The sequence below is a fragment of the Mustela lutreola genome, chromosome 4 (genome assembly GCF_030435805.1).
Source record: "Mustela lutreola isolate mMusLut2 chromosome 4, mMusLut2.pri, whole genome shotgun sequence".
Classification (NCBI taxonomy): domain Eukaryota; kingdom Metazoa; phylum Chordata; class Mammalia; order Carnivora; family Mustelidae; genus Mustela; species Mustela lutreola.
The window spans coordinates 50,399,050-50,424,042 of record NC_081293.1 but is presented as its reverse complement, the minus strand read 5'-3'; the positions used below and the strand labels follow the sequence as shown (position 1 = coordinate 50,424,042).

The window sequence follows — 24,993 nt, the reverse complement described above, 5'->3', positions numbered from 1 at the left end:
CTAGGCCCCCAGGAAACTGTAGTCAATAAGTCAGACTTCCTGCTCTTATGGAGCTTGGCTTTAGTGGATGTTCATTCATTCGTTAACCTATGAATATATACTGAAATGCCTTTTATTTGACAGGCACAGTGATAGTACTATGCTTTGCTCTACAGGTGAAACATCAGTATGGTATTATGCCTGGTACTTAGCCCAGAGCAAGTACTTAACTGAATGTAAAATTACCCTTTCTTTTCTCTTTACCATATTACATTATTCCACATTAAGTAAGAATGTGGGAAAAAAAGAAACCATTTTGGTCATAATAACAGAGATTGCTTTTTCCTCAATAAAATACACATTTTCTTCCTCTTTGGGGACCACAAAGGTGGATGTCAGCTGAGTCTCCCTTGCAGTTTGATGTGGTTAAATGAGTATAGTTTAGCCAAAGAAATGTTAATGGAAGTGATGTGTGTCATTCCACAACCAAGCCTTTTGAAGAGTGGCTCTTTTGCCATTCCTTCACTTTTGTCATCTACCAGCCAAATGCTGATGACAGGACTTATAGGAAATGGCAGGGACACAGCAATCATGCATGGAGGAGGCTCCCTGTGTTGGACATTTGAGTAAGAAAGACACAAACTTCCATTGTGTCAGGCCACTGAAATTATGGGGCTTGTTTGTTATAGCAGTTTGCATAATCCTCACTAATACAGTAGTGGGGCAGTTATAAGATGGCTTATTATTTTAAGAATTACAACAAATCATCATAAGATATTCTATCATTTGGCAGTGACAATGCTCTTTCGTAGCTGGAGTTCCATATAGTCAGGTGATGAGGGAATGAATAGGTAAGGATTATTACTCCTATTCTAGACATGAAAATAAAGGTTCACATAGGTTATGTGACCTGCTAAAATTCACAAGCCTGGAATGCAGAACAATTAGTACTAGCACCAAGGTATTCTGTTTGTTAGTTCAATCTTCTTACTCTTTACCACCTTCATTATATCTACATCTAAAATTATCATTTGACTTTAAATTTTGTCTGCTTCTTGCCTTCTTTCCACCACTCTGTTGTAGTGTCCATGAGCTGAGACCTTCTCTACCTACTGTATCACCATCTATTCAAGTACTGACAGGCACATAGTAGGACCTCAGGAAATAGCTGTGTAATGAAAGAAGGCACGACTCAATAACTGAGTAAATCAATACTTTAGTAGTCAGGCACATTGTGAGGTACATGAGCTTGTACATTTTTTGTGAGGGAAAGATGGAAGGAAGGAGGGAAGGAATGAAAGGATGGAGTGTAGCCACCTAGGTGGCTCAGTTGGTTAAGTGTCTGCCTTTGGCTCACGTCATGATCTCAGGGTCCTGGGACTGAGTCCCAGGTGTGTTGATGGGGGTGGTCCCAGCTCAGTGGGAGGTCTCCTTCTCCCTCTCCCTTTATCCCTCCCCCCTCCACTTGTGTGGGTGCATCCTCTCCCTCTCTCTAATAAATAAATAAAATCTTAAAAAATAAAAGATGCAGTGTGTATGTGGACTGTGTGTGTGTGTATGTGTGTACAAAGATGAAGGCACAGAGTGATGGGATTGCAATAGCAGCGTCTGATAATTTTTCACTCTGTTATTCTGTTTTGAATAGCAAAGTGCTGTTTGTGGAAATCATGTTGGCCTGAAAGGATCTCAGTCAGTGCTAACCTGAGGCTTTATAGGTCACCTGATGGAATCCAGAGAAGGCAAAGAAAGTTAACACAGATTTGAAAATTATTCCTGGGGTCATTACTGTACACTTACAAAGACATATGCCAAGATAAACAAGCCATCTGCTCCAAAATTTTACTGTGAAAATTTTCAAGCCTATAGGAAAGTCAAAAGAAGAGTCCATTGAACACGCATATATTCTTTACCTGAATTCACAGTTATTATTTTGCCACCTTTGCTCTCTCTCTCTGTATATGTCTATGAGTCTGCATGTGTATACACACATTTTTTGAGACATTTAAATAAATTGGAGGCACCATCACACTTCATCCCAAATACTTCAACATGAATATCTTAAGATAAGGACCAATTCTTATGAAACAACAATATGCTAAAAATATTTACATTAATTCTGGTTACATGGGTAGCTCAGTGGGTCAAGCAGCTGCCTTCAGCTCAAGTCATGATTAGGTTCTGCTCAGTGGGGAGCCTGCTTCTTCCTCTCTCTTCTTCTCTCTCTGCTGTGTCACTCTCTCTCTGTCAAATAAATGCATACAGTCTTAAACACACACACACACACACACACACACACACACACACACACACACGCGTTAATTCAAACCATTGCCTACTATACAGTCTAGAGTTAAATTTCCTGTCTTTCCAATGGTGTCTCTTATAACTTCTTTTTTTTTCTAAGATTTTATTTATTTGACACAGAGAGAGAGAGAGAGAGAGAGAGATGGCAAAAGAGGGAACACAAACAGGGGTAATGGGAGAGGGAGAAGCAGAATTCCCACCGAGCTGGGAGCCCGATGTGGGGCTTCATCCCAGGACACTGGGATCATGACCTGATCCGAAGGCAGCTGCTTAACAACTGAGCCACCCAGGTCCCCCACCTTTTATTTTAATCTAATATCTAATCAAAGTTTGCATTTGATTGTTAAGTCTTTGATTTTTTAATTTAGTGCAGAAGTTCTCAAGGGGGACGCCCCTGCCCAGCAGCATCAGAATTACTAGGGAAATTGTCAGAACTGGAAAAGCTGGAGCCCCTGCTCCAGACCCACCAAAAGAGAAACTCTGGGGGCTGACCCAGCAATCTGCATTGTTAGCAAGTGCCCCAGGTGATTCTCATGTACACTGGGGCACACCTCCCACCTTTCCTGCTTTTCATGACTTTTAGGTTTCTGTTTTTACTTCTTCAAAAGCCCAAGTCAGTGTCATTTTAGAATTTCCCACACTCCAGATTTTTCTGGTTGCTCACTCATGAGTTCATTCAGGTTTAACATTTTGGCAAATGTAGGTGATATTTCATCATGTTGGGACACACATATATTTAATGATCCCTTTTGTAGCAATGCTGATTGATCATTTGGTTGATGTGGTTACTACCATATTGATCCACTCTGAAGGTATGTGTTCCCCTTTATAATTAATAAGTAACCTAAATGGTGGCAATCTAAGGCTGTGTGAATATTTTCTTCTCCAATAAACTTTCACCCCAATACTTGTAACATCTGTTGATAATACTGGCCTGAATTACTACATTGGAATATGGTGATTTTTCCAATTTTGTCATTCCTTCTACATTAATAAGCTGGCATTCATTAAATAAGTGCTTTATCTTTTTTATTTATTTATTTACTTAAGTATCATTATTAACTCATAGTTCTTTCTCAATTCAATGTGTCAAATTAGTTACTCTCGTTATTCATTTTGATATCAAATTGTGCCAAATTTGGCTAGAGAGAGGATCTTCAAGCCACCTTCTGCATTCATGACCTGTCTTCTGGCATAAGATGTCTCAGGCACTTTGTATAGTTCCCACCCACATCTCAGTTATTTTAGGTAGCAATATTTTGGGGGGAACCAGTATCTAGGTGCCAGATGTCCAACACACATTCGTATATATGAGAGTTTTAATCATTTCTTATAGATCTCTCCAATTTAGATTTGCAGTTTTCACTACCATCATCATTATGACCATCATCACCTTCCATATTTAGTTTCCTAGGGCTGCCATAACAAATTACTCAAGCTGAGTGGCCTAGATAACACAAACTATCCTTTAATTCTATAAGTCAGAAGTCTAAGTGCTCTTCAATGAGCTAAAATCAACGTGCGAATAGGATTGTGTTCCTTTCTGGAGACTCACAGGAAAGCATCCGTTTCCTTGCCTTCTCCACCGAGAAACCCTCTCGAAACTGGAGCCTTCTTCAGCTCCAGAAACCTCCAATTCTTGGCTCCAGGTCCCTTCCACCGCCTTCAAAGTTGTGGGGTGTTGCATCTCTCTGATCCTGGTCATATCTCTCTCTGTGACCACAGCCTTTAGAGCTTCTTGCCTTTTTAAGGACTCAGGAGATTAGGTAGAGCCCAGACAGACAATTCAGAATAATGTCTCCACCTACAGTCCATATCCTCTATCACTTGTACAAAGTTCATTTTATCAAATAAAATATCATAGTACAGGTTCCAGAGGTCAGAGTATGAATGGACATCTTGAGGACCATTTTTCTGCCTACCACATCTTCCCTCATTCTTTGCTTTCTGTCCTCTCATAGTGAAACTACTAACTCCCAGTAACTTTAGTGTAGGTACACATTTTCTTTACCCTACATCACACACAAAATAATTTGAGAATTATAACAACACTTTAGCAGACAAATGGGTAAAGAAGATGTGGTCCAGGGGCACCTGAGTGGGTCAGTGGGTTAAGCCTCTGCCTTCAGCTCAGGTCATGATCCCAGGGTCCTAGGATTGAGCCCCACATCGGGCTCTCTGCTCAGCAGGGAGCCTGTTTGCCCCCTCTCTCTGTCTACTTGTGATCTCTCTCTGTCAAATAAATAAATAAAATCTTAAATAAAAAAAGAAGATATGATCCATATATACAATGGAATATTACTCAGCCATCAGAAGGGATGAATACCCAACTTTTCAAACAACATGGATGAACTGGAGGAGATTATGCTGAGTGAAATAAGTCATGCAGCGAAAGTCAATTACCATATGGTTTAACTTACTTGTGGAACATAAGGAATAACATGGAGGACATTAGAAGGAAGGGAAAAATGAAGGGGGGTTGGAATTCAGAGGGTGAGACAAACCACGAGAGACTATGGACTCAAGAAACAAACTGAGGGTTTTAGAGGGAGGGAAGTGGGGGGATGGGTTAGTCCAGTGATGGGTATTAAGGAGGGCACGTATTGCATGGAGCACTGGGTGTTATATACAAACCATAAATTACAGAACACTACATCAAAAACTAATGGTGACTAACAAGACGTAATAAGAAAAAAAGAGAATTATAACAGCAGTAACACTAACAGAAATAAGCCTACTAAGTAAAGCTCAAGATTTCATTGCTGCTTGTATTTTTCTCCCTCAGACTATATCTCACTCAGATGTGCATTTGAAGTACAGTGTTCCAAAATTACCCGACTTTCTTTTCTTGTGTCATTATGTTATTGATTTGATATGCAGTTAGGTTCATTTTTTTCCTCCAAGTGTATTCAGTTTTAAGGTTTGTTTTTTCTACCCTTTTATATTTGTTTTTGAGTATGTGAAATATGTGACAATAAGGAGATATTTTCAGAGAAGTCTCAGCTCCATCCTGATGCCTGCCACCCTATTTTCACTCTCCCACTACATTTAGCTGTTCTTATTAGTCTGTGGCTTATCCCCCCCCCCATATTTCTTTTTGTAAAACATAGATGAAGAGGTGTGTTTATTTTTTTTAAAGATTTTATTTATTTATTTGAGAGATAGAGAGAACATGAGAGGGGAGAAGGTTAGAGGGAGAAGCAGACTCCCCATGGAACTGGGAGCCTGATGTGGGACTCAATCCTGGGACTCCAGAATCATGACCTGAGCCGAAGGCAGTTGCTTAACCAACTGAGCGACCCAGGTGCCCCTATTTTGTTTTTTTTAATCTTATTTTTACTTCTTTCTTATCTAAAAGTTTATGTACTTCTTGGTTCCTTGCATTTTTACTTAGCAGTTTGGCCTTCATCTACACCCATACATCCATATCTGTATAATATGTATGATGTATGTGTACACACACACACACACACACACCTATATCAACGCTCTATATATCTGTATGCCTATGTCTACATCTATACTGTCTATAGCTGTATCTCCGTATATCTGTATACCTACATCTATACCTACATCTCTGTCATCTCTATACGTATATGCCTATATTTATATCTCTTCTGCAGGAAATCTGGGGAGTCACTGTATATCAGGTGTTCATGGAAGTCTTGAGAGGAGTAATAAGGTTTTAAATATGCCTCCTGTATTATATAACTTATTAACAACAAATATGTCTGTGAGTTAAGTAAAAAGAGAAATACACATAGAGAAAATGGTTTTTTAAATGCTTGCTGTTCACCCCATCACTCCCAAAGGTAGAGCTAATCTTTATTCTATGTTTGCATAACATTTTGTACATAATATTATTACAGCAAATTTTATTGCCGTTATTTTTATTTGACAAGTCATCTCCCTTACTGGCCTGTCAGCTCCTCAAATATAAAAAGAATCTCTTCCTTTCTTTCCTTTTCTTCTTCATTTTGGGTATCATGGATTGTTCCTGGCACATAGTGTTTCCCCACTTATTTGCTTTGCCTAAATTCCATTCAAGAGTCATTCAGTTCATCTAGTTTTTAGTGTGTCTGTTTTTAAAATATTTTATCAAAGTGATGAAACTCTGTTTCATTGTCAATGGTTAATATCCTCATGTGAGTTAGTGGTCAGAAAACTAGTTGATTCCTAGAAAAAGTGTGGAGGGACATGCTTCTGAAAGAAGACAGTTAGATATTTTTTTTAAGAGAGAGACAGCACACAAGCAGGGAGAGCATCAGGCAGAGGGAGAAGAAGGCTCTCCACTGAGCATGGAGCCTGATGCAGAACTCTATCCCAAGACCCTGGGATCATGACCTGAGTCGAAGGCAGGTGCTTAATTTACCGAGCCACCCAGGTGTCTCAAGACTGTTATATTTTAACTCTATAGTTGAAACCCATAAAAAGGAAAAAGGGAGTATGAGGACCATAGATATTCTAGGAGGGAAGGGGACAAACCAAGAAAAGGAAAAGACACGGAAAGAGAAAGGTCTCCATCTTTGTGTCAACCATATGACCTATGCACAGCATAGAGAATATATGTAGAGGATAATAGGGATTATATTATTAGGACAGAAGTAAGAAGTATTTTCTCCAGACACTAAGAAACCAAGGTCTGGACCAATTGAACAAGTTGCACAAGACACAGACTATAGACCCGGAGCTAGAACCTGATCTTTGGACTCCTCCACATTTCCCCGAGTTGAGACGACCTTTCTTGTGCTTCTAAAAAGGGCACATCTGAAATCAGGCAGGTACCCCCAACTGCCCTGAGGATGGGAGAGGACCCAAGCCTACTCTCCTTTTAGAGCTCTTTGAAGTCGGGCTCCTAACCTCAGGACTGAAACACACATCTCTGTCTTTCCTGACCTCCTTCAGTGAAGTCAGCTATATTTGTGGAGGTGCACGGCTCAGCCTCGGAGCATCATTTAAATTTAAAATCAATGGAGAAAAGTGAGCCAGTAAGAGGCACAGACTGATCAAGTGCTGTCTGTAGGAAGAGGTTTATCCTCCGCCACGTTTCGGTTGAAATCCTAAGGAATGTGAAGAGGATGGAGCAAAGTGAAAAACAGATTAAAATTATGCCAAATAACCAAAATGCAGTGAGGAAACTGCTTCCTTGGCAGGCAGTTAAGAATTGGCAACTTTGAGTTCCGATCCAGCATAATGATGTCAACATATTCACACCCACGTACACACCACGTGCCCCTAGAACACCATCATCCTCTAGATGCCCACAGACCAAAGTAAGATATACGACACATATGACATAATGTACAGCACAAACAGAACAGTACACACACAAGCACCCACAAACACACACAGCACACACTTGTACAGGCCCATATGCACACACACGTGAATGAGTTCTTGACTGGTGCTATGAAGATGTAACCCTTCCATCTGCCCACTTATCCCACATTTTTATTTTGATGAAAAAACAGCAGTAAAGAGGAGAAAATCTCATCAGAAAATTCAGTGAAAAAAAAAAAATTCCCAAGACATTGTCATGTATTACTGGTTATTTCTGGTGGTTAAAAGAATTATTTGAAAACAAAGAAGCCTTTCACAAAGCCTCTAAAATACAAAAGATTTAATAACATTTACATCTGTGTATCAGCCATGTCTGTAATGCAAGTCATGAATAACACATAAACCAGAGCACGGAAAGAACAGAAGTGCTCACACATCATTTAAAATCCAACCCACCCCATCGTCAGTGGAATCAAATACACAGCAGGAGCAGTTCCAGTTGATACACACACAATATAGTCATTGAAAATGAAAACATATTAATTATGTTCCTTAAGGTTAGAGAAATGGCAGGATTCACTAACCTGTTTCACTTCTCTGTGGAAATTCTGTACTAAAAAGTACATCACGATTTGCTTTCTTATTTTTCATAAGAAATTACAGACGGAGCGCTTGCGCGTGCATTTGTCTCATTTTACTGTTCATGTACATCTGCACTTGGGGCTTAGTCCTGCCTCCTAGCTGTGCTGAAAATGGGGAAAGTTGGCTTAAGAAGATGGGTCCTTGTTACAAGTGAGTGGCTTGCAAAAAAAAAAAAAAGGGAATTCATTGTTGAGCAATGATATTTTCAAGCACCAATGCGTGCACAACTCCAGGTGGCATATGTGGAAATCCACACCACTAGGAGAATGCTGTGTGTTACCAAAACCTGGAGTTCACATAGCAACACGTTGATAAAGCAACACGTTTGATAAAGAAATCCTTCCTCGTTCTGATTCGGATAACTCTCCGAGGCCCAAATTTGGAACTGTGCCTTTCTGGATCAGTTCATTTGGCGCCTATGAATTTCCAGGGATCTCCTAGGCTCTCCTTATATGCTGTGAGATCCTTCCACTCCGCCACAGGGAAGCCTCTGGTGCCATAATGGAGAAGGACGAGTGTAGGGAGGTGATTTTTGTGTGGGCATGCGCATCTGATATCTGTTCATATTGATCCTTGTAAGTGTTGTGTTTTATTTCCAGGAGTTAAGAGGATATTCAAATAATGTCAATATTTGATCAGCGCTTTTTGTTTGCTGGCTTTTGCTTTGATGTTTGTTTGTTTGTCTGTTTAACCTTCCCTTTTCTGGTTATGGTTTCCTCTTCTGTCTTTTGTTGGAGCCAGACCATTGCATGTGGGTCCTGAACAGTTTAAGATGAGCTCTGAAAATGTCAGGGAACCTCTTTACCTCTTCTTCTACTACGTATCCTACTTCACCGTGAAATCCCAAGCCCTTCGCAGTGCTCACTGCAGCAAAAGGTTAATAATCATCTCTTTCATGTACTATAAAAGCTCCATTCCTAAGGACAGTGTTTCAGGGCAAGCTGAGCGTAATTACTAAATAATATAGTCATTCTCATTTTAAATGACTGATGCTTCTGTTGTTCTGGATGCTTCTACATGTGTGCACGTACGTGTGTGCGTGCATGTGAGAGTGGCCTGGCAAGGGTGAGACCTCCACTTGGGGGAAGGCACGGCCATCCCATAGGAGTCTGCACATTCACACATTTGGGTTTTAAATGTTGTGCTGCATCCTGGGCCTCTTAGGCTTCGCAGATTATGTATAATAGATGACCTGCATTTACAGAGATGTGTGCTATACAGATGTAAATGTTATTATAGCTTTTATATTTTATGTTCTTGTTGAAAGATCATTTTGTCTTTGAATAATATGGCTGTTCAATTCTTTTGGAGGGGAGGGGGTTATCTTTAAAAGAGAATATGAAATGGATATTGCACATCATATATTTCTTAAAAGTAATTTGGAATTTTAGGGTCTGGGATTGGGGCTGACTGATACACTGCCATGATGAGATATAACCCCTGGAAAATAACAGCACCCGCACATGCCTGCATCTGTCCAACCTCATAATTCACTTTCACATTGGATTATGGATGTGTGCGTTCAGTGAGTCTATCTTCCCTTTAGGTATTATTTCAGCCCTTTGAGATAATAAGGAAAGTTTAATTGCGTTGTTAATTGATTTTTTGCACAACATTATTACCTTGATTGATTGCAGAGTTGATGAAAATGTTAGACACAGGCAGCGTGGAGTATCAGCCCAGCAAGGAGTGGGAGCCTTGCGGAGAATAGATAACCTTGATGTTAAGAGCTATATCCTTCAGATATGTCTTCCCTTGACATATTGATGGCCCTTGAAAAGGGAAAAGCTGATTGTATGCAGAATGCAATCATTAAACCCACTTCAGCTCGCTGTTGATTAATTTGTTTTTTCCTGAAGGATCTAGTTATAGGGAAGGCCTCACTTGTACCAACAGCAGCCATTTCGTAGGCTCTGGCTTGTGCTTAACCCTCTAGGTGAAGAGAAACACTGAGGCTGGCGTGACTGAGACTGGAAGACTGTCTTAGCATGGCCCGAGTGTGCACCTGCTGTTCACAGATGTCCTCATGCTCAGCAGCAGCCTTTCTCCTCCACCATCGTGTTTATCCCCCAGCCCCAAATACTGACTCTTTCAAAATTCCAAGGCCAGGGATCCTTTCACTGAGACATGGCACAGGAAGTGATGGAAACTTCTGGATGCCCTGGAAGCTTTGTTAACTAGGCTTCTAGTCATTTCTGGACAAGTCCTGGCACTCAGAAGGTTTAGGATACCCCTGAGTATAACCAAGGTAAAACCTGGCATAAACAGGCGCCCATAATTGGAGAATGTGGTTCTTATTGCGATGTGTGTGAAGTGTGGGGCCGGGGAGGGGTTTGTATGTAGCAGGATAAGAAGGACTTCCTGAAGATGGTTTATTGTATTTTCAGTTACTCCTTTCCCTGGCCCTCTGTACCTCCTTCCAAGAGATATTTATTGATAGCTGTCATGGTTACTAAAGTCCAGAACCATCCCCATGATACCAAAACCAGGTTAATTGATGCACCATTTGATCGATCCATTGGACTTCTGTCCTATTTCCCTCCACCACACCCTCACCACTTCATCCCTAGCTGCCCAACCCTGGGCAGAGACTAAGAGGGCCAGTCTTATGGGGAAAAGGGCCTGGCCTTGCCCCCTACAGAAGACTGAAAGCTCATATAGATACAGTAATTCTGGAGTAATTCTTCCCCCTTTCTCTACCCCAGCTTCTACCCTTATTACTTTTCAGAATTCTGACTTTTTTTTGCCCTCTTCTTCCCTTTGTGGCTGTCCTCAGTATTCACTTAAACCAAATTTTAATTGCATAGCATTGCTGGAGACCTACCAAGAATTGTGTCAGCTTCCAGGAGTCCCGAACCCCCACCCCACCCCCCAAGAGTTCCTGTGGACTTTGGGGCAGAAGAGAAACAGCTTCCAGAGCTCCCAGAGCCACAGAGCACCCTGTAGAAGGAATTCACTCTATGGTCCAAAACAGTTTCTCCTCAGTCGGCCCCACCGCCCCCTCCATTCGGAGTCTTTCTTCTGCTGAACTAACGACTGGCGCTCAGGGAGTCTAATATCCACAGAGTCTTGGCCCTCAATTACGGTAATGGCTTATAATGAGATTTTGGCCAAGTAGCAGGTAGCAGGTTATTACTTCCTGCTCAGCGTGGGCAATGTCTACGCTGTTAATTTGTGTTGCCGAATGTGGCTCAGAGCTGGGCATCAAACTGTCAGAGCCAGATGTATTCTATTAGGTGCGAGGCTCACATTGGCCCATGGGCAATTTTTTTTCAATATGGAGGCATGTTAACTCACCACAGGGTGAATCCTGACGAATTCAAGCCAGCCAAATAAAATGGGTAATATCCCAAGCCATCAAAGTAGTATGTTCCAGAGACAGATAACACCTGGTACCACCCACTGTCAGCAATGTCTCTCCAACCCAGGCCATTCCACTGATAGGTAAAAAGTACACCCCTCTAAATATTGTTGGAGAGACTCTGCTGCCTTCATTAAATTTTAATGAGCCTGACCCTAATGAAGGCCCTTATAATATGTTCTTCTACTGTTTACTTTGTCTTCATCTTGGGTTAAAAAAAAAATGTACAAGAGGTTCATATTGCTCTTATAAACTGCTTTCGTCTATTAATTCTTCCTTAACCTATAGTTTCTTTCATTAGCATTAGCATATATATGGACTTTTTATTTTTCCAAGGCAGGCTAGAGGATGGGAAGTTAAAGATCAGGAAATAATGAAAATATTTTGGCATTTGGTATTGAGATTTGCTAGTGCCCGAGAATTATGCTGTGCTTTCTGCAACAACATACTTTTGTTTTTGTTTTTGTTTTTTCTATAATGCAAACTTCTTTCAGTTAGCTCATATATCAGCAGATTCCTTTTGTTTTCCTTTTGGCAAAAGCGATTTAGAGTGTCCTGGAATTAGGAAAGATTATAGTAATATCAGTACAGGAAAAGTTTGTTTGGATTCTAATGAAGGGCAGATGGAGGCTGGACTAATGGGCCCAAGAAGGAAGGTCTTTCCCCTAATCCTTGCAGAGTTTGAATTATGACAAACCTAGTTGTTACTGGGTCTGCTTAATTTTATTTGAGAGGTTCTTTTTTTGCAGCTTGAAGAAGAATTAAAGGAAAAAAAAAAGCCACTTGTCTTTATTTTCAATGACTCTCTTGAGAAAATTTAGCCTGAAGAACTAGACAGAACTGTGGATGTTTCCCTCCTTTTGATGTAAGCTTTCTAATAGAAGCAGATCTGAAACCCAAAAGCAAATTTGTGCTTGAGAGCAAAGCCAAAATTCCCATTCAGACTCTGCAGGAGGACCCCCACTGCTCTGATTTGTTCATTTAAGATTCTGTCCTTTTAGAGGAAAGCTAAAGACTTTCTGGGAAATTTTTCTGCACGTTTTTTTGTTTTCCTATACTTCATAAATTATGGTTTCCAGGTTCAGTTCTACCCTCCTTATCCAACAAAATTTTCTTCTTTTAATATAGTGTACACATTACTTAAATTTAAACTTTTATGTTTTTTTCTTGTTAAAGAGCAACTATTATAATAATTATTGTTGTTATTAACTTTAGGTGCCATTGGTTTTCAGACTGCTGTTTGGAGACAGTAACTGTATTTACTAAAACTCAATACACTAGGACCGTCAGTCCACGAGGTTTTCTGACTCTGAATCTGAGTGATCTTAACTTTATAAGAATAAAAGCTAATGTCAATAAAAGCTACTTTTAAAAAAGGAAAAAGGAGCCCCTTTGGGTTGTCCTAGAATAGTGTCTGCTAAAGTGGGGTCCCCTAATTAGTAGCATCACTCTTACCTGGGAACTAACAAAAATGCAAATTCTTGGCCCTGTCTCAGATCCACTAATCAGAAACTCTGGGGATGGGGCTAAGCATCTGTTTTTATCAAACTTCCAGGTGATTCTGGTGCAAGGGCAAGTTGCATCCTAGGATTCTTTCATTTATTCCAAACTAAAAAAAAAAAAAAAAAAAAAAAAAAAAATCTATTGAGTGCTTACATTCTCTGGGCCTCTTGAACCAAGGATGAAAAGTTGTCATCTCTGCCCTTTTGGAGCTCATATATAAAGGAGATCTTAAGACCTTGAGAAACGTTCAGTGAGCAGTCTTCCCACCCCAGCTAAGGTTCTAAACTATATCATCTTCACTGTAGATACTCAGAGAAATACTCATTCGTGGCCACTGTGATATACCTGGTAAGACGAGGAAGCTGACTTTCGTTTTACGTAGTGTTGATGTAGGAGAGCAAACTCAGAAAGGTTTCTAGTTATCCACGAGTTAATGAGATAATTTAATTAATTAACTGGAACCCAACATTCCCCTAGTGGCTAGTCAATCACATGACTGTTACATGAAGAAAGAAAGTGTATGGGAAGAAAGTGCGTGAGAGCCATTTTATGTGTGCTTAGCTGACCACCTGGTCTCTTAAGAAAGGTCTCTTAGCTGAGATGGAGAGCCATACCTGTGCTCAGCGCTCCTTCCCCTCATCTAGTAACACCGATTTTTGTGTACTCTCTTCTCGGATTTAATCTACTCATTTATTTTAACTCTAAAAAATTTTCATTCAAAATGTCATGCCCTAGAATGTCATACATTTATTGCTGTTTTTTTTTAAATTTTTAATAAATAATGATAAACTTGGAATCCCTAGAAACCCACAAATGCCTCATTTCTCCTAAAGGAAGTTGGTCATTTGCTGTCAGGCCATGAAAATAAACACTGATCTATGTACCAGAGATTAATAATAGGCACCAAATGGTAGTCAAAGAGAAGCTGAAATTATTATTTTCTTTTTATTTGAGTTGTTTCTGCCTCTTTTTTCTTTATTTTCTTCATTTCTTTCTTTTTCTTTGCTTTTTTTTTTATTTTTAAAGATTTTATTTATTTGAGAGAGAGAGAGAGCACAGAGGGAAAGCAAGAAGGAGAAGCAGACTCTCCATCGAGCAGAGAGGCTGGTGCAGGGCTCGATCCCAGGACCCTGGGATCACGGCAGATGTTTAACTGACAAACCCACCCAGGCGCCTGCTGCCTCTCTATTCTGATTAGTCTGGACCAGGTACTCTAAGAGGGAAGATGATAGTTGGGAGGGTTTGGGGCCGTCATGATCTGTGTGGATGGCATATACACAACTTTTGTATATTTTATTGATCCAGTTTTATTTTGTCTTATTTTTGAGTTTTCTCCCTTTTGTGCCAAGCCATTGGGTGGCATATTTTCTTTTGGATTTCTGCAATGAAAATGGTATTTTTCTAGGATATTCAGGAATTTGTCTTTGTTCATTAGTTTGCATACTTCTTTACACTTATGCCGGTATTATGTAAACATCCCCAACTCCTGAGCCTGGAGGATGAATTACAGCAACTGAGGGCAAAAAGAATCAGTCTTGGAAATAGAGCTAGAGGAATCCAAAAGTGGGGGGTGTTTGGTAGCCCCACTCCCAGAAAGCCGTCAGCATAGATTGAGCAAACGTGACATATTGATCATTACAGAACCTATAATTGGTGACCAAAAGCACAGTGTGGCTTTAATGGCCCTTCCTGAATAGTTGCCATCATTTTTTTTTTCTTTCCCAAGAAAACTGCTTTTTTTCCTAAATTCATGCTGCCCTCTAGTGGCAATGCTCTTGACTTCAGATGGGAGATGGAAAAAATGAATGTGGACATAATGGTGGAAATGGTGGAGGTGACAAAGGGGTGAACTTTTCCTTTCTTTCTCTCTCTCTCTCCTGTCTGAAAGATTTCTGAGTTTTCTTCAGTAAGAAGAAAAAAGAACACCGAGAAGGAAAAATGAGGCCATACCACTTGGCCACTGTCCACTTTGACTGACAGCTTGGGTTACGTGACATCCATCAGTGAGCAGCACGGAAGGGAACTTCATGAATCTGAGCTGATTTGCATTCCATCTTGGCACGCACTTTGGAACCCAGCCCATCTCAGATCCATTAAACCCCACTTAGAATACAGAGATGGGGAGTAGGGGGACGTGCTCACACCAAACGGGCCTTAAAGATTCCATTTCTCCCAATGGAAAAGTAGGTAAGAGTCAGCCTTTCTCAGACTGATCTGTGGAGTGCCCCACTGTCTTCACGGCAGTGTCTTATGATTCAGAGATACCTGGGTTAGGCAGGTAGAGCTGCATGGACGTCTGGTCTGGCACTGTGACCTTGCGGAAGCCACTTTGAACCTCATTTTCTACCATTACGAAATGAAAGACTCGACCTAAAATGAAGATGTTTAAATTTGGTCTCCATGCAAATTCTTCAGTACCATTAAAGAAATAATTTTAAACAAAAGTATTCTATTCTTTGTTTAAGCTTGCTAGGAAGAATAGCAAAATAGAGTATTCTTAGGAGAGTGTACAAATAAATCATCATTTAGGAAGTTGGAATAAAAACTTTCTGGCTTCATTTTAACAAACACAAAAAAGACGTAAACTGAGAAGAAAAACCAAGAATTTGGATTACTAAGAAGAGTCAGCAGGTTTTTTGTTTTGTTTTGTTTTGTTTTTAATGGAGTGATGTTGTTGGAGCAAGGAAATCTTTACTATGGCACTGAACTCTGATGTGTATATGTCCCTATTTGATTGAAATACAGCATATGTAGAGATAAGATCCAATCATATTAATGATGTTTAAAAAAGAACAAGTGAGCCCACCCTCAGACTGGGATTCTTCCCATCCGTCTCTGTCTACCTGAACAATCCCAGTACAACACAATTTAAAAAGCAGTGACATCTGAGGAAAAGCGCGTTGACTGTTTCCTTTCCAGGATTCACACAATGGAAACATCTGCTGCCACATAACTTTTCATTCTATCAGCCTAATATTTCTTCTATGTAGAAAGGACTTTGAATGGCCGGGTGAGGTCTGGACAAGGCCATGGCGCCTGCAACCTGAGGGCAGGGACCAGGGGCTCAAGGTGGAACAGTGGAGCAGGTTACGGAGGATCCTCTTAAAGGTTCAGTTTTTTCTAGGAGTTGGACCAGCTTTTACATCTCCCACTAGCAGATTCTATGAGGGCAAAACTGGTTTTTCTCCCCCTTTCCTACCTCCTTCCCTTGGCCTAAAACGACAAGCCTCATTTCAGTTGCCCTGGGAGCCCAGAGCACATTTTGCACAGGCTCAGGCTTGTCACACATCAACCTGTCTGCCCAGTCACGTGAACACTTGTGCAGCCTCCCCCAGGCGGGGAGGCTGGCGTCTCAGCCTTGCATTCCTATCACCTTCAGTGCAGGTTTTGCCAAGATCCTTTCTCTGCTGACTGGTTTCCCTCCCTGGCTTTTTCCTTCCTTGCAAACATGCAGGTGAGGCTTGACAAGGCCCAGCATTTGTGTAAGCAAATGTATGTAATCTCTTCTCTCTCAGTGCAAAGTTTAACGTCCCACTAGGTCTCCCTAGAGGAATGAGCACTGGGACCAAGTGCCCTCTTCTCAAGGGATAGGTGGCCTGGCATTTGGGGTCAGCTTTCTTTCAGGATGTGGATGCATCCAGACCTTGGATGCTGTGGTCCATGCTGTGGTTTTTGTTTTGTTTTGTTTTTTGACCGGTGCTTGGTAGAATGCAGCATGTCAGGACCCCACCATTCAGATTCTGTCATGGATCCAGAGTATTGATCGTTGTCCTGCATACTCTTTGTGCTAAGAAATGAATAAAAACTATCATTTACTTTAACTGACAATAAGCATTGCCCGTAGGAAGAGCCAGTCCAAAATATAACTGACAGCAACTAAACCTCACATAATGTAATTTATAATGGACAAAAACCAACCAAACAAACAAATAAACAACTGACCAAGATTTATATCTTGTTGGTATATTGAAAAAGGTGCAAATTCACAGGGAGAAATTAGCTGTGGTAGAAATAATGAAAACCAAGTAAAATTGAAACAAACCAAAACTACACGCAATAAAGTGAGTTGACTAAACTTTAAAAGAAGGCACAAGTCTTCCTGTCACAACTCAGATCTACAAAATTGTATTTAGGTAATGTGACTTTATAAAAATTGATGACTCTGAGATTTAGAAGCTCTGACCGCTGAACTTTGATATTGGGCAAAAGCTGAGAAATTTAGCTTTGTTGTAAAAAGTACGTGGAAAAGAGTTGATTCCATTGAAAATAAACTAGACAAAATGGAAGCAAAATGTGCAACATAGGATAGGGTTTAACTTTGCATTTAAAAATTAAGGAATTAAATTGGCTAAATGGAGTTTGCCCTGAATAAGTAATGCTTTCTCAAAGAAAAAAATTACCAGGCTAGTCTCCTTGTTTATATTCATAAGTATGAAGTCAAAGCATCCTTGGGGTCAAAACAGCAGAATTCAAGTGTCGACCACAGCCATATCTCAGGGCAGCATAGCAGGGCTGCTCCTACCCCTCTTGGGGTTGTTTTGTATAATAAAGGAGAGGAGTTCCAGAATGTGCTCATTTGAGAGACTGGGGGACATCCCTTGCATGGCGCTGTTTGAGGTGGTAGTCAGTAAGGACCATGTGCCCCTGGTTGATGGAGGGGACAGTGGGAGCCCTTGCACATGTTTTTGGGATTAGCAAGCATTGCACAACCATGGCACCAGCTTCCAACCCAAGAAGCAGATTGTAAAACTGAGACACTTGCCTAAAATCGCACTCAGCTAGTTTGAGAAGGAAGTCTCTCACTTTTTCCTTTTATGTCTCTACTGTCTCCAGGGTAGAGAGCCTTTCCCCTTTTCTCCCCAGCCTGAGGCTTCTCCGAGGAGCCTGCCAGCCAAGGCGAAATCTGCCCGATGTGGTGTGGAGGAGGGGCTTTGTCCTCCTTCTACAAAAACAACTCCCGAGCAACCCCTTCCCTTAAGACCTTTCTGCAATCTCTCTTCTTTCCATTTTGCCTTAGTCTTTAAGTAGCTGACCCTAAAGGAGGATGTTTCGCTAGGAGCCTGTAATTTTGCAGACTCTGCTGAATCCGGTCTGATATCCGCAGTGGAGCTGAGAGCACATCACACAGGCTGACCTCCGACTGTTGCTCCAGCCACTTCTCAAGATCATAAAACATGGGCATTTATTCCCTTCCATCTCCCAGTTAACTCACGGCCCACATGTACCAAAGACTGAGGAATGTGCTTTCTGGGGAATGTCCTTCTCCGTGTATGATGTTTACAGCTCTTAAGGCTGGATGATAACATTCACTTCGCTTCCCTCTCTCTAGCCAGATATTGTGATTGCTTTGTTACTGTGGGAGGAAAGTGTTCAGCATAAAAACAACCTTGGTGTTTAGGAATTGAGACTGTTGCCTTCTGTCCTTTTGCCCCCTTCTTGTTAAGACGTTTTAGACATGTAGTCTCAGCAGAGGCTAAGGTATGAGTGTTCAGTAACTGAGATTCCTAACTTCGTGGATTCTGTTCAAGTTGTGTATAGGTAATAATTTCAGTGGTATTAATCTATCTAGTCATCAAGCATTTAATGAACACTTCCTCTGTACTGTTTCAGCCACTGGGCTCTAGAGATTGGGGAGGAGGAGGTATTGTAGAGGTGACATGTTCACAGGTATGTATAGGACACATGGAAATGGAACAGGTACAGGACACATGGAAACATAGTTCTAGAACCTTCTACAGTGGACCAGAAAGACTCTCCAGATACTCTTTCCCGCTTCCTCACAACACTGTCGTCATATTTTTCAGAGGCCATGAAGGGTCTAGTTCCTTCCTTCCTTTTACAGATTGGAGAACAGGAGTTCCATGAAAAGCCAATCCTCTGTCCTTTGCCTGTTCCACAGTGCAGTCTAATGGCAAGTTCCTAGTCATCAAAATCACTGGATCAAAATCTGTTTGTCATTACACAGCTATAATTACATTTGTGATAATAACATTTAAAATGATGATTACTAAAACTAATGCTCATATTGATAATAGCATTGATACTTTTTACTTAATTTTACAAATATGAATTTATTGGCCCAACCTGTACTCCATCATCAAATAAGTTTTTGTATTCATATGTTTGTGTGTGTCTAGACTATTATTCCACAACTAAGATATAAATGACCACCCACTTACTCTGATATTTAGAGTTGAGCTCTGTTGAATCTAAAGTTGGTAAGTTAACAGGCTCATATCAAAGCTTAACAGGACATGGGGTAGTTTGCAGAAAGCATGTCCCAGCACTGAGTGTGGAATCCAGGCCACACAGAAGTAAATGGAACGTCCTTACTGGGGGATTTTGAGGGCCAGCAGATCTCCACTTCTATATATTATGGGAATGTGGGCTGGATGAGTTTCAAGAGCTAACTTAGTTGAAATCAAATTTTTGATTAACTGACCATTGGATTTGCCTTCTCCCTCGGGCAGTATTGGATCTGATGTCCCTGTCTTCATAAGGGAAGCATTTGAAAATACTAAATCACTTATTTCAGAGCTAGCATGAACTTCCAAGATTATCTGGCCCCTTGCCTTCGTTTTACGAATGGGGAATGCAGCCCAGTAAGGACAAAGGACATGGACATGGTCACATAACCATTAGGGGTAGAGCTGGATTTAAATACAGGTCTTCTACCTCTCCTTAATCAATAAACAGCAAAATGCAACTGGAAAGGTAAGGCCGTCCAGGGGATCAGGGAGCCCAGAGTCTTTGTTGGACCCCGCATGAGGGTACAAGGCATTTCTACTTGGGGACTCTGAGGGTCTTGCCCGGCACAGTCTCTGGTAATGCCCCGACATCACAGACTTGCATCCAAAGAAAAGACGCTGCTTCTCGCCCCTCAGGCAGCCCCAAGGTCATAACTTAACCTGCGTAATTAGAACATCCATTCCAGAGGGGGAAACATTTAAAAGATAAAGGACCTCTTTAAAACAGATTCTTCCCAATACATTTTTTTCATAATTATAGTTTTAAAAGCTTATGGTGATGGGAGAGCTGGCTACTTAAGAAAAATTAGGAGTCTCATTTGGCACAAGAAGATTCCCCAGGGGACAGCACACTGTCATTTTTCAGGGACCCTGAAAAGAAACCCTCCACACAGACAGATACATGTCGGCCTGACACACGGCAAGCCGGCTTCACTTCTTATGGCCAAAGCCAGATATTTTAATTAAAAACACTACATATGCCATTAAATGTGTTGTTCCCCCTGCAGTCCCAAGACGTTATAGTTCGAGGAGATACAAACAAGTGAATGCATTACAGATGTACGCCGAAGCCACCGCCTACTGAGTCACAACCAGCGGGTTCCCAAATTCCAGCCTCGGAGCGCCTCCCTGTCAAAATGTTCTTTGCGAGCAAACTGTTCCCTCTGTAATTTTCACAGTTTATGGCAGTTGCCACGACAGGAGAAGAGGGCCACGGGGAGGCCGGGAAGAGAGAAACATGCTGCCACCTCGCTTAATTTATAAGCACATGCCATTATTTTACAAATAATCTTCAGGAAGGATAAAATCCTATGGCCACACATGGGATTGTGGGGTTGATTTTTTTTTCCCTCCCTTATTAATTTTATGTATTTGTTTGTTTGTTTATTTTTTGGAACACTAATGTCCCATGTGAGCCCAACTGTGCACTCGGGTAGGATTCTCAACGGAGGCAACACTTGCTTAGTTTAAACCACTGTAGGTGGCGCGAGTTCAAAAATTTCAGCCGATTTTAACTGTCACTAGCCAGACCACCTTCCTCCCCAGGAGAACACCAGCGGCTGGATCTCATTTTTGGCTGGCAGGCCGTCCCTGTGCCTTCCCGGAGCAGCCCACAGATGGGGTGCCTTCCCTGTAAGGATTTGATTCAAGGTGACAGCTCCTCACACATTGGCGCTCTGATCACCTCAAGTAGCCGAGATACCGGGGGATGAGTGCGCTCCTCCTGCAAAGTCCAAATTTAGATTGACTGAGGTTATCCTTAGGCCTCTTGACCCCAAGTGCTCTGACAGAACAGGGCTGCCAGGAACTCCGAGCAGAGAGTTTTGTAATGATGTCTGGGGAGAACCACTCTGCAGGAGCAGGCGGAGAAGACCCCAAGTGATAGGGAGTGATGTCAGCTTTCGTTAGCACAGCAGACAGTGTTAGAATATCCTTGGCATAATATGGCACTGGTATCTCTGTCAGCATCTCTGTTTTCTGTCACCGCACACAATCCTGGGCCTGTCTCTAGCCCTGACAGTGTCTCTTCAGATCAGGTTATTGCCAGCACAGAGACTAGCTCTACTCCCCACCACACAGCCCTTTGTTTGAAGTCTGCCCTTTTGTCATCAATGCACTTGATGCCTATTTAAATCTGACGGTGAGTGCGGTATCTTTTTTCCTGTCAAGAGATCATTGACAATATTAATACCTCATGTCCTTGCCTCATTCTCCAAGCTCTGACACCTCGCCAGTCTCCTGTATTCATCAAACAGCCCTCTCTCACCAGGACGTCTATAAACATTCTTGCTTCCAGGCCCCAAGGAACAGGGCAGGCCTTAAAAAGGTCTTTCATCAGTGCCGACCAGAAGGAAGGCCTGGGGAACAGGGCTCAGAACCCTTCATCTCCCTCCCTCCACACTCCAGCCCACGTTCCAGGGGTAGCCAGCTTGTTTCCAGAATGGCACTCGACATCCAGGTTGTAGCTAGGCAAGGTCTGGAGTTGACGGTTACCAAGGAGAGAGGATAGAGGAAAGAAATTCAATCTCTGAACGTACTGGAGGGTTTACTGGAGAGAATGCACCCGCTAGGGCATGGTGTGTGGGTGTGCACATGCATGTGTGTGCGTGTGCGTGCACGCACGCATGTCTGACTTTCATTCTTTTATTCAAGAGAAAGACTATGTTCTTTATGGTATCTGACAGCCCTATCCATTTCTTTTTGTAAAAATTCATGCTGTCCTGGTGCTATAGAAAGTAATTAACATCCCTTGGTCTCATCCTTCCAGATTCTTAGGGTTTATTTGAGTTAATTAGGTTCAAGAAGTCCCTTGGTGGATTGGCAGAAACATCTGAGGCACTCATACCCAGGTCTGTAAGGGATACTGCTCCTGGAACAGAACCTGACCGGCTAAGCCTGACCAACAGGCCAGCTCCCAGCATTGGTGACAATGTTAGTCCAGTCACAGGTGCTCCATGAAGCAGTATAATAAAGGGAGCGGCTCAGAGCTGCCAACAGCCAGTGGAATAATTTCTAGCCCCAAGAAAGGTCTCAAGGAGGTCTTATCCAAGCTCAGTGTTTCCAAACACCTAATTTCTGAAAAGCAGAAACTAGGGATTGGGGCCAAGGGGAAAGCCTGGCTAAGGGGGAAGACGGGTCTGCAGTAACCTTGTTCGCGGAAACGTGATAAACAGAAGTAATGAGAGCAAGGCTAAGACCGGACTGAGGCCATGAAACAATGCCATCCTCTCCCTTTGGCCCACTCTCAAGAGATCCTGTGATCCTGGGACTTCCCGACTTTGTCCCAAGCCATCCAAACCAGGGAGCATCTGCCCTGTCCTTAAAAGTTTCTAAGAGCCATTTTTAATCCTTCATTAAGAATAATATTTGAAGTTCCGTAGTAGAGAATCATATCTTGTAGGATCACCAAAATATTTCCTTAGAACGTCTGCTGTGAAGAAGCTGGATAATTTCAAGTGCTAATTTACCGCAAATGAAGAATAGATGATGATTGTTGGTTTCACACTAACAGACTGATAGAAAAAAATAATTATGCATATAGGTAGCTATTTTTACAGGTAGATTTATGGCTCTTGAATTAATGTTTTATGGACATTTCTTTGCTTTTTTCTGGTTATGCACACTTGGGAGACTCAAGTATTTTCAGTAATAAGACAACTCTGTGAAGCTGAGTTTTAAGTTACTTGTTCTAAGACGAAGAAAAGCAATACAGCAAAAAGCAAACTGTAATTATAAATGTTTTCTTGGAGAAAAAATGATTTTCCCTTAATGATCATACAAAGCTTTCATAATAACTGTGGCAGGTGACTTCTTATGGATATTTAGAATAAATATTGAGTTGGTTAAAAGATTTGGCCCTATTCTAGAGGTATTTTTCATACTTGAACTCTCCTACAATTTCCTTGAATGTAACAAAAACTGCACGTGGAACCACTCAATTATTTAAAATAAAACTAAAGATGAATATCAATGGTATTCCAACATGAGAATTCACTTCAGGCTTCCTGTTAAAGGAAGCCCTTTTGGGGTGCCTGGGTGGCTTGGTCAGTTAAGAGTCCAATTCTTGATTTCAGCTCAGGTCTTGATCTCAGGGTCATGGTTTTGAGCCCTGTGTTGGGCTCCACACTGGGTGTGGAGCGAACCTAAAAAAAAGGGAAGAAGAAGCCCTTTAATGCTGGAGGCTCTTGTTGATTTCCATGTGGCGTTTTGTCAACACCACACTGTTCCTTGATCACCCAGATGTATTTGATGCCTCCTGGGATTTGGGAGATTCTCCCTGGAAGGACATAATCTTTTTTTTTTTTTTATAAACATATAATGTATTTTTATCCCCAGGGGTACAGGTCTGTGAATCGCCAGGTTTACACACTTCACACCACTCACCATAGCACATACCCTCCCCAATGTCCATAACCCCACCCCCCTCTCCCAAACCCCCTCCCCCCAGCAACCCTCAGTTTGTTTTGTGAGATTAAGAGTCTCTTATGGTTTGTCTCCCTCCCAATCCCATCTTGTTTCATTGATTCTTCTCCTACCCACTTAAGCCCCCATGTTGCATCACCACTTCCTCATATCAGGGAGATCATATGATAGTTGTCTTTCTCTGCTTGACTTATTTCACTAAGCATGATACGCTCTAGTTCCATCCATGTTGTCACAAATGGCAAGATTTCATTTCTTTTGATGGCTGCATAGTATTCCATTGTGTATATATACCACATCTTTTTTATCCATTCATCTATTGATGGACATCTAGGTTCTTTCGATAGTTTGGCTATTGTAGACATTGCTGCTATAAACATTCGGGTGCATGTGCCCTGGAAGGACATAATCTTGATTCGTGATGAAGGACTTGAAAAGAGTCACATTCTGGAAAAATCGTTTTACATCTTTTGCTTGGGTAGGACCTATCTTAAAAGTCTTAATTTTCCCTTTTTAGAAACTCTACTAAGGGAACTTAAAGAAAGGCTTATGCTTTATTTTGAGGAGTATCTGGCCAAACTAGAAAAGGTGGAAAAGAATTTGTGCAGGGAACATGTTATTCTGAGAAGCCTGTGCTCTGGTGACATTTTATTGGAGTGTCAACTCTGAGGACAAGACAGTAGGGTCCTTCCCTTCTGGGGCTTAATCCATTTGCTGCCACCCACTGGATCAGGGACCATGTTGTGTATCTGCTTTTCTGCACCGTGCTTCCTTGCTGTACTCATCGCACCACCTCTGAAGATGTGTTTCCCTTTCTTTGCAGGTGTCCTGGGGAAGTGTCGCTATGTTTACTACGGGAAAAACTCGGAGGGCAACAGGTTTATCCGAGATGACCAGCTCTGATGGCAAGTTCTGTATGCTTTAGCCTGTGTCATAAGAATAAAAGAAAAAAGGCAAGTAAAAATAAAGGAAAAGCTAAAGAAAAAACAGTGGTCCACGCTGCATCTCTGTGGGAAGGCTATGACTTCAGCTTCTGGTACCTTCTGCTGACTTTGCCAGGCCTGTCAAGATCATCCTTCTGCTTTAGACTGAATGGCCACATAGAGATTGACATGAATGCCCTTAAGCAGGTCTCATCCACTAGGGTGACAGACAGCGGCGGCGAAGCACCAGGGCTGACAGGAGGAACACCATGATAGATTGCCTGGTCCCTCCACTGCTCACAGGGGAGCAGAGGTCACACCTGGGGCCTCC

General features: G+C 41.7%; 1 protein-coding gene across 3 annotated transcripts in view; it reads left to right on the top strand.

The window, feature by feature from the left end:
- The window catches only part of LRMDA (leucine rich melanocyte differentiation associated), a 1,047,313-nt gene extending 1,022,587 nt beyond the window's left edge, over window positions 1-24,726 (top strand). For all 3 annotated transcript variants that reach the window (XM_059169813.1, XM_059169814.1, XM_059169815.1), the window contains one exon: window positions 24,563-24,726. In XM_059169813.1, the coding sequence (XP_059025796.1) occupies window positions 24,563-24,642 (80 nt within the window). In that variant the 3' untranslated portion in view covers window positions 24,643-24,726. The remainder of the gene's footprint in view (window positions 1-24,562) is intronic.
- Window positions 24,727-24,993: the final 267 nt, after the last annotated feature.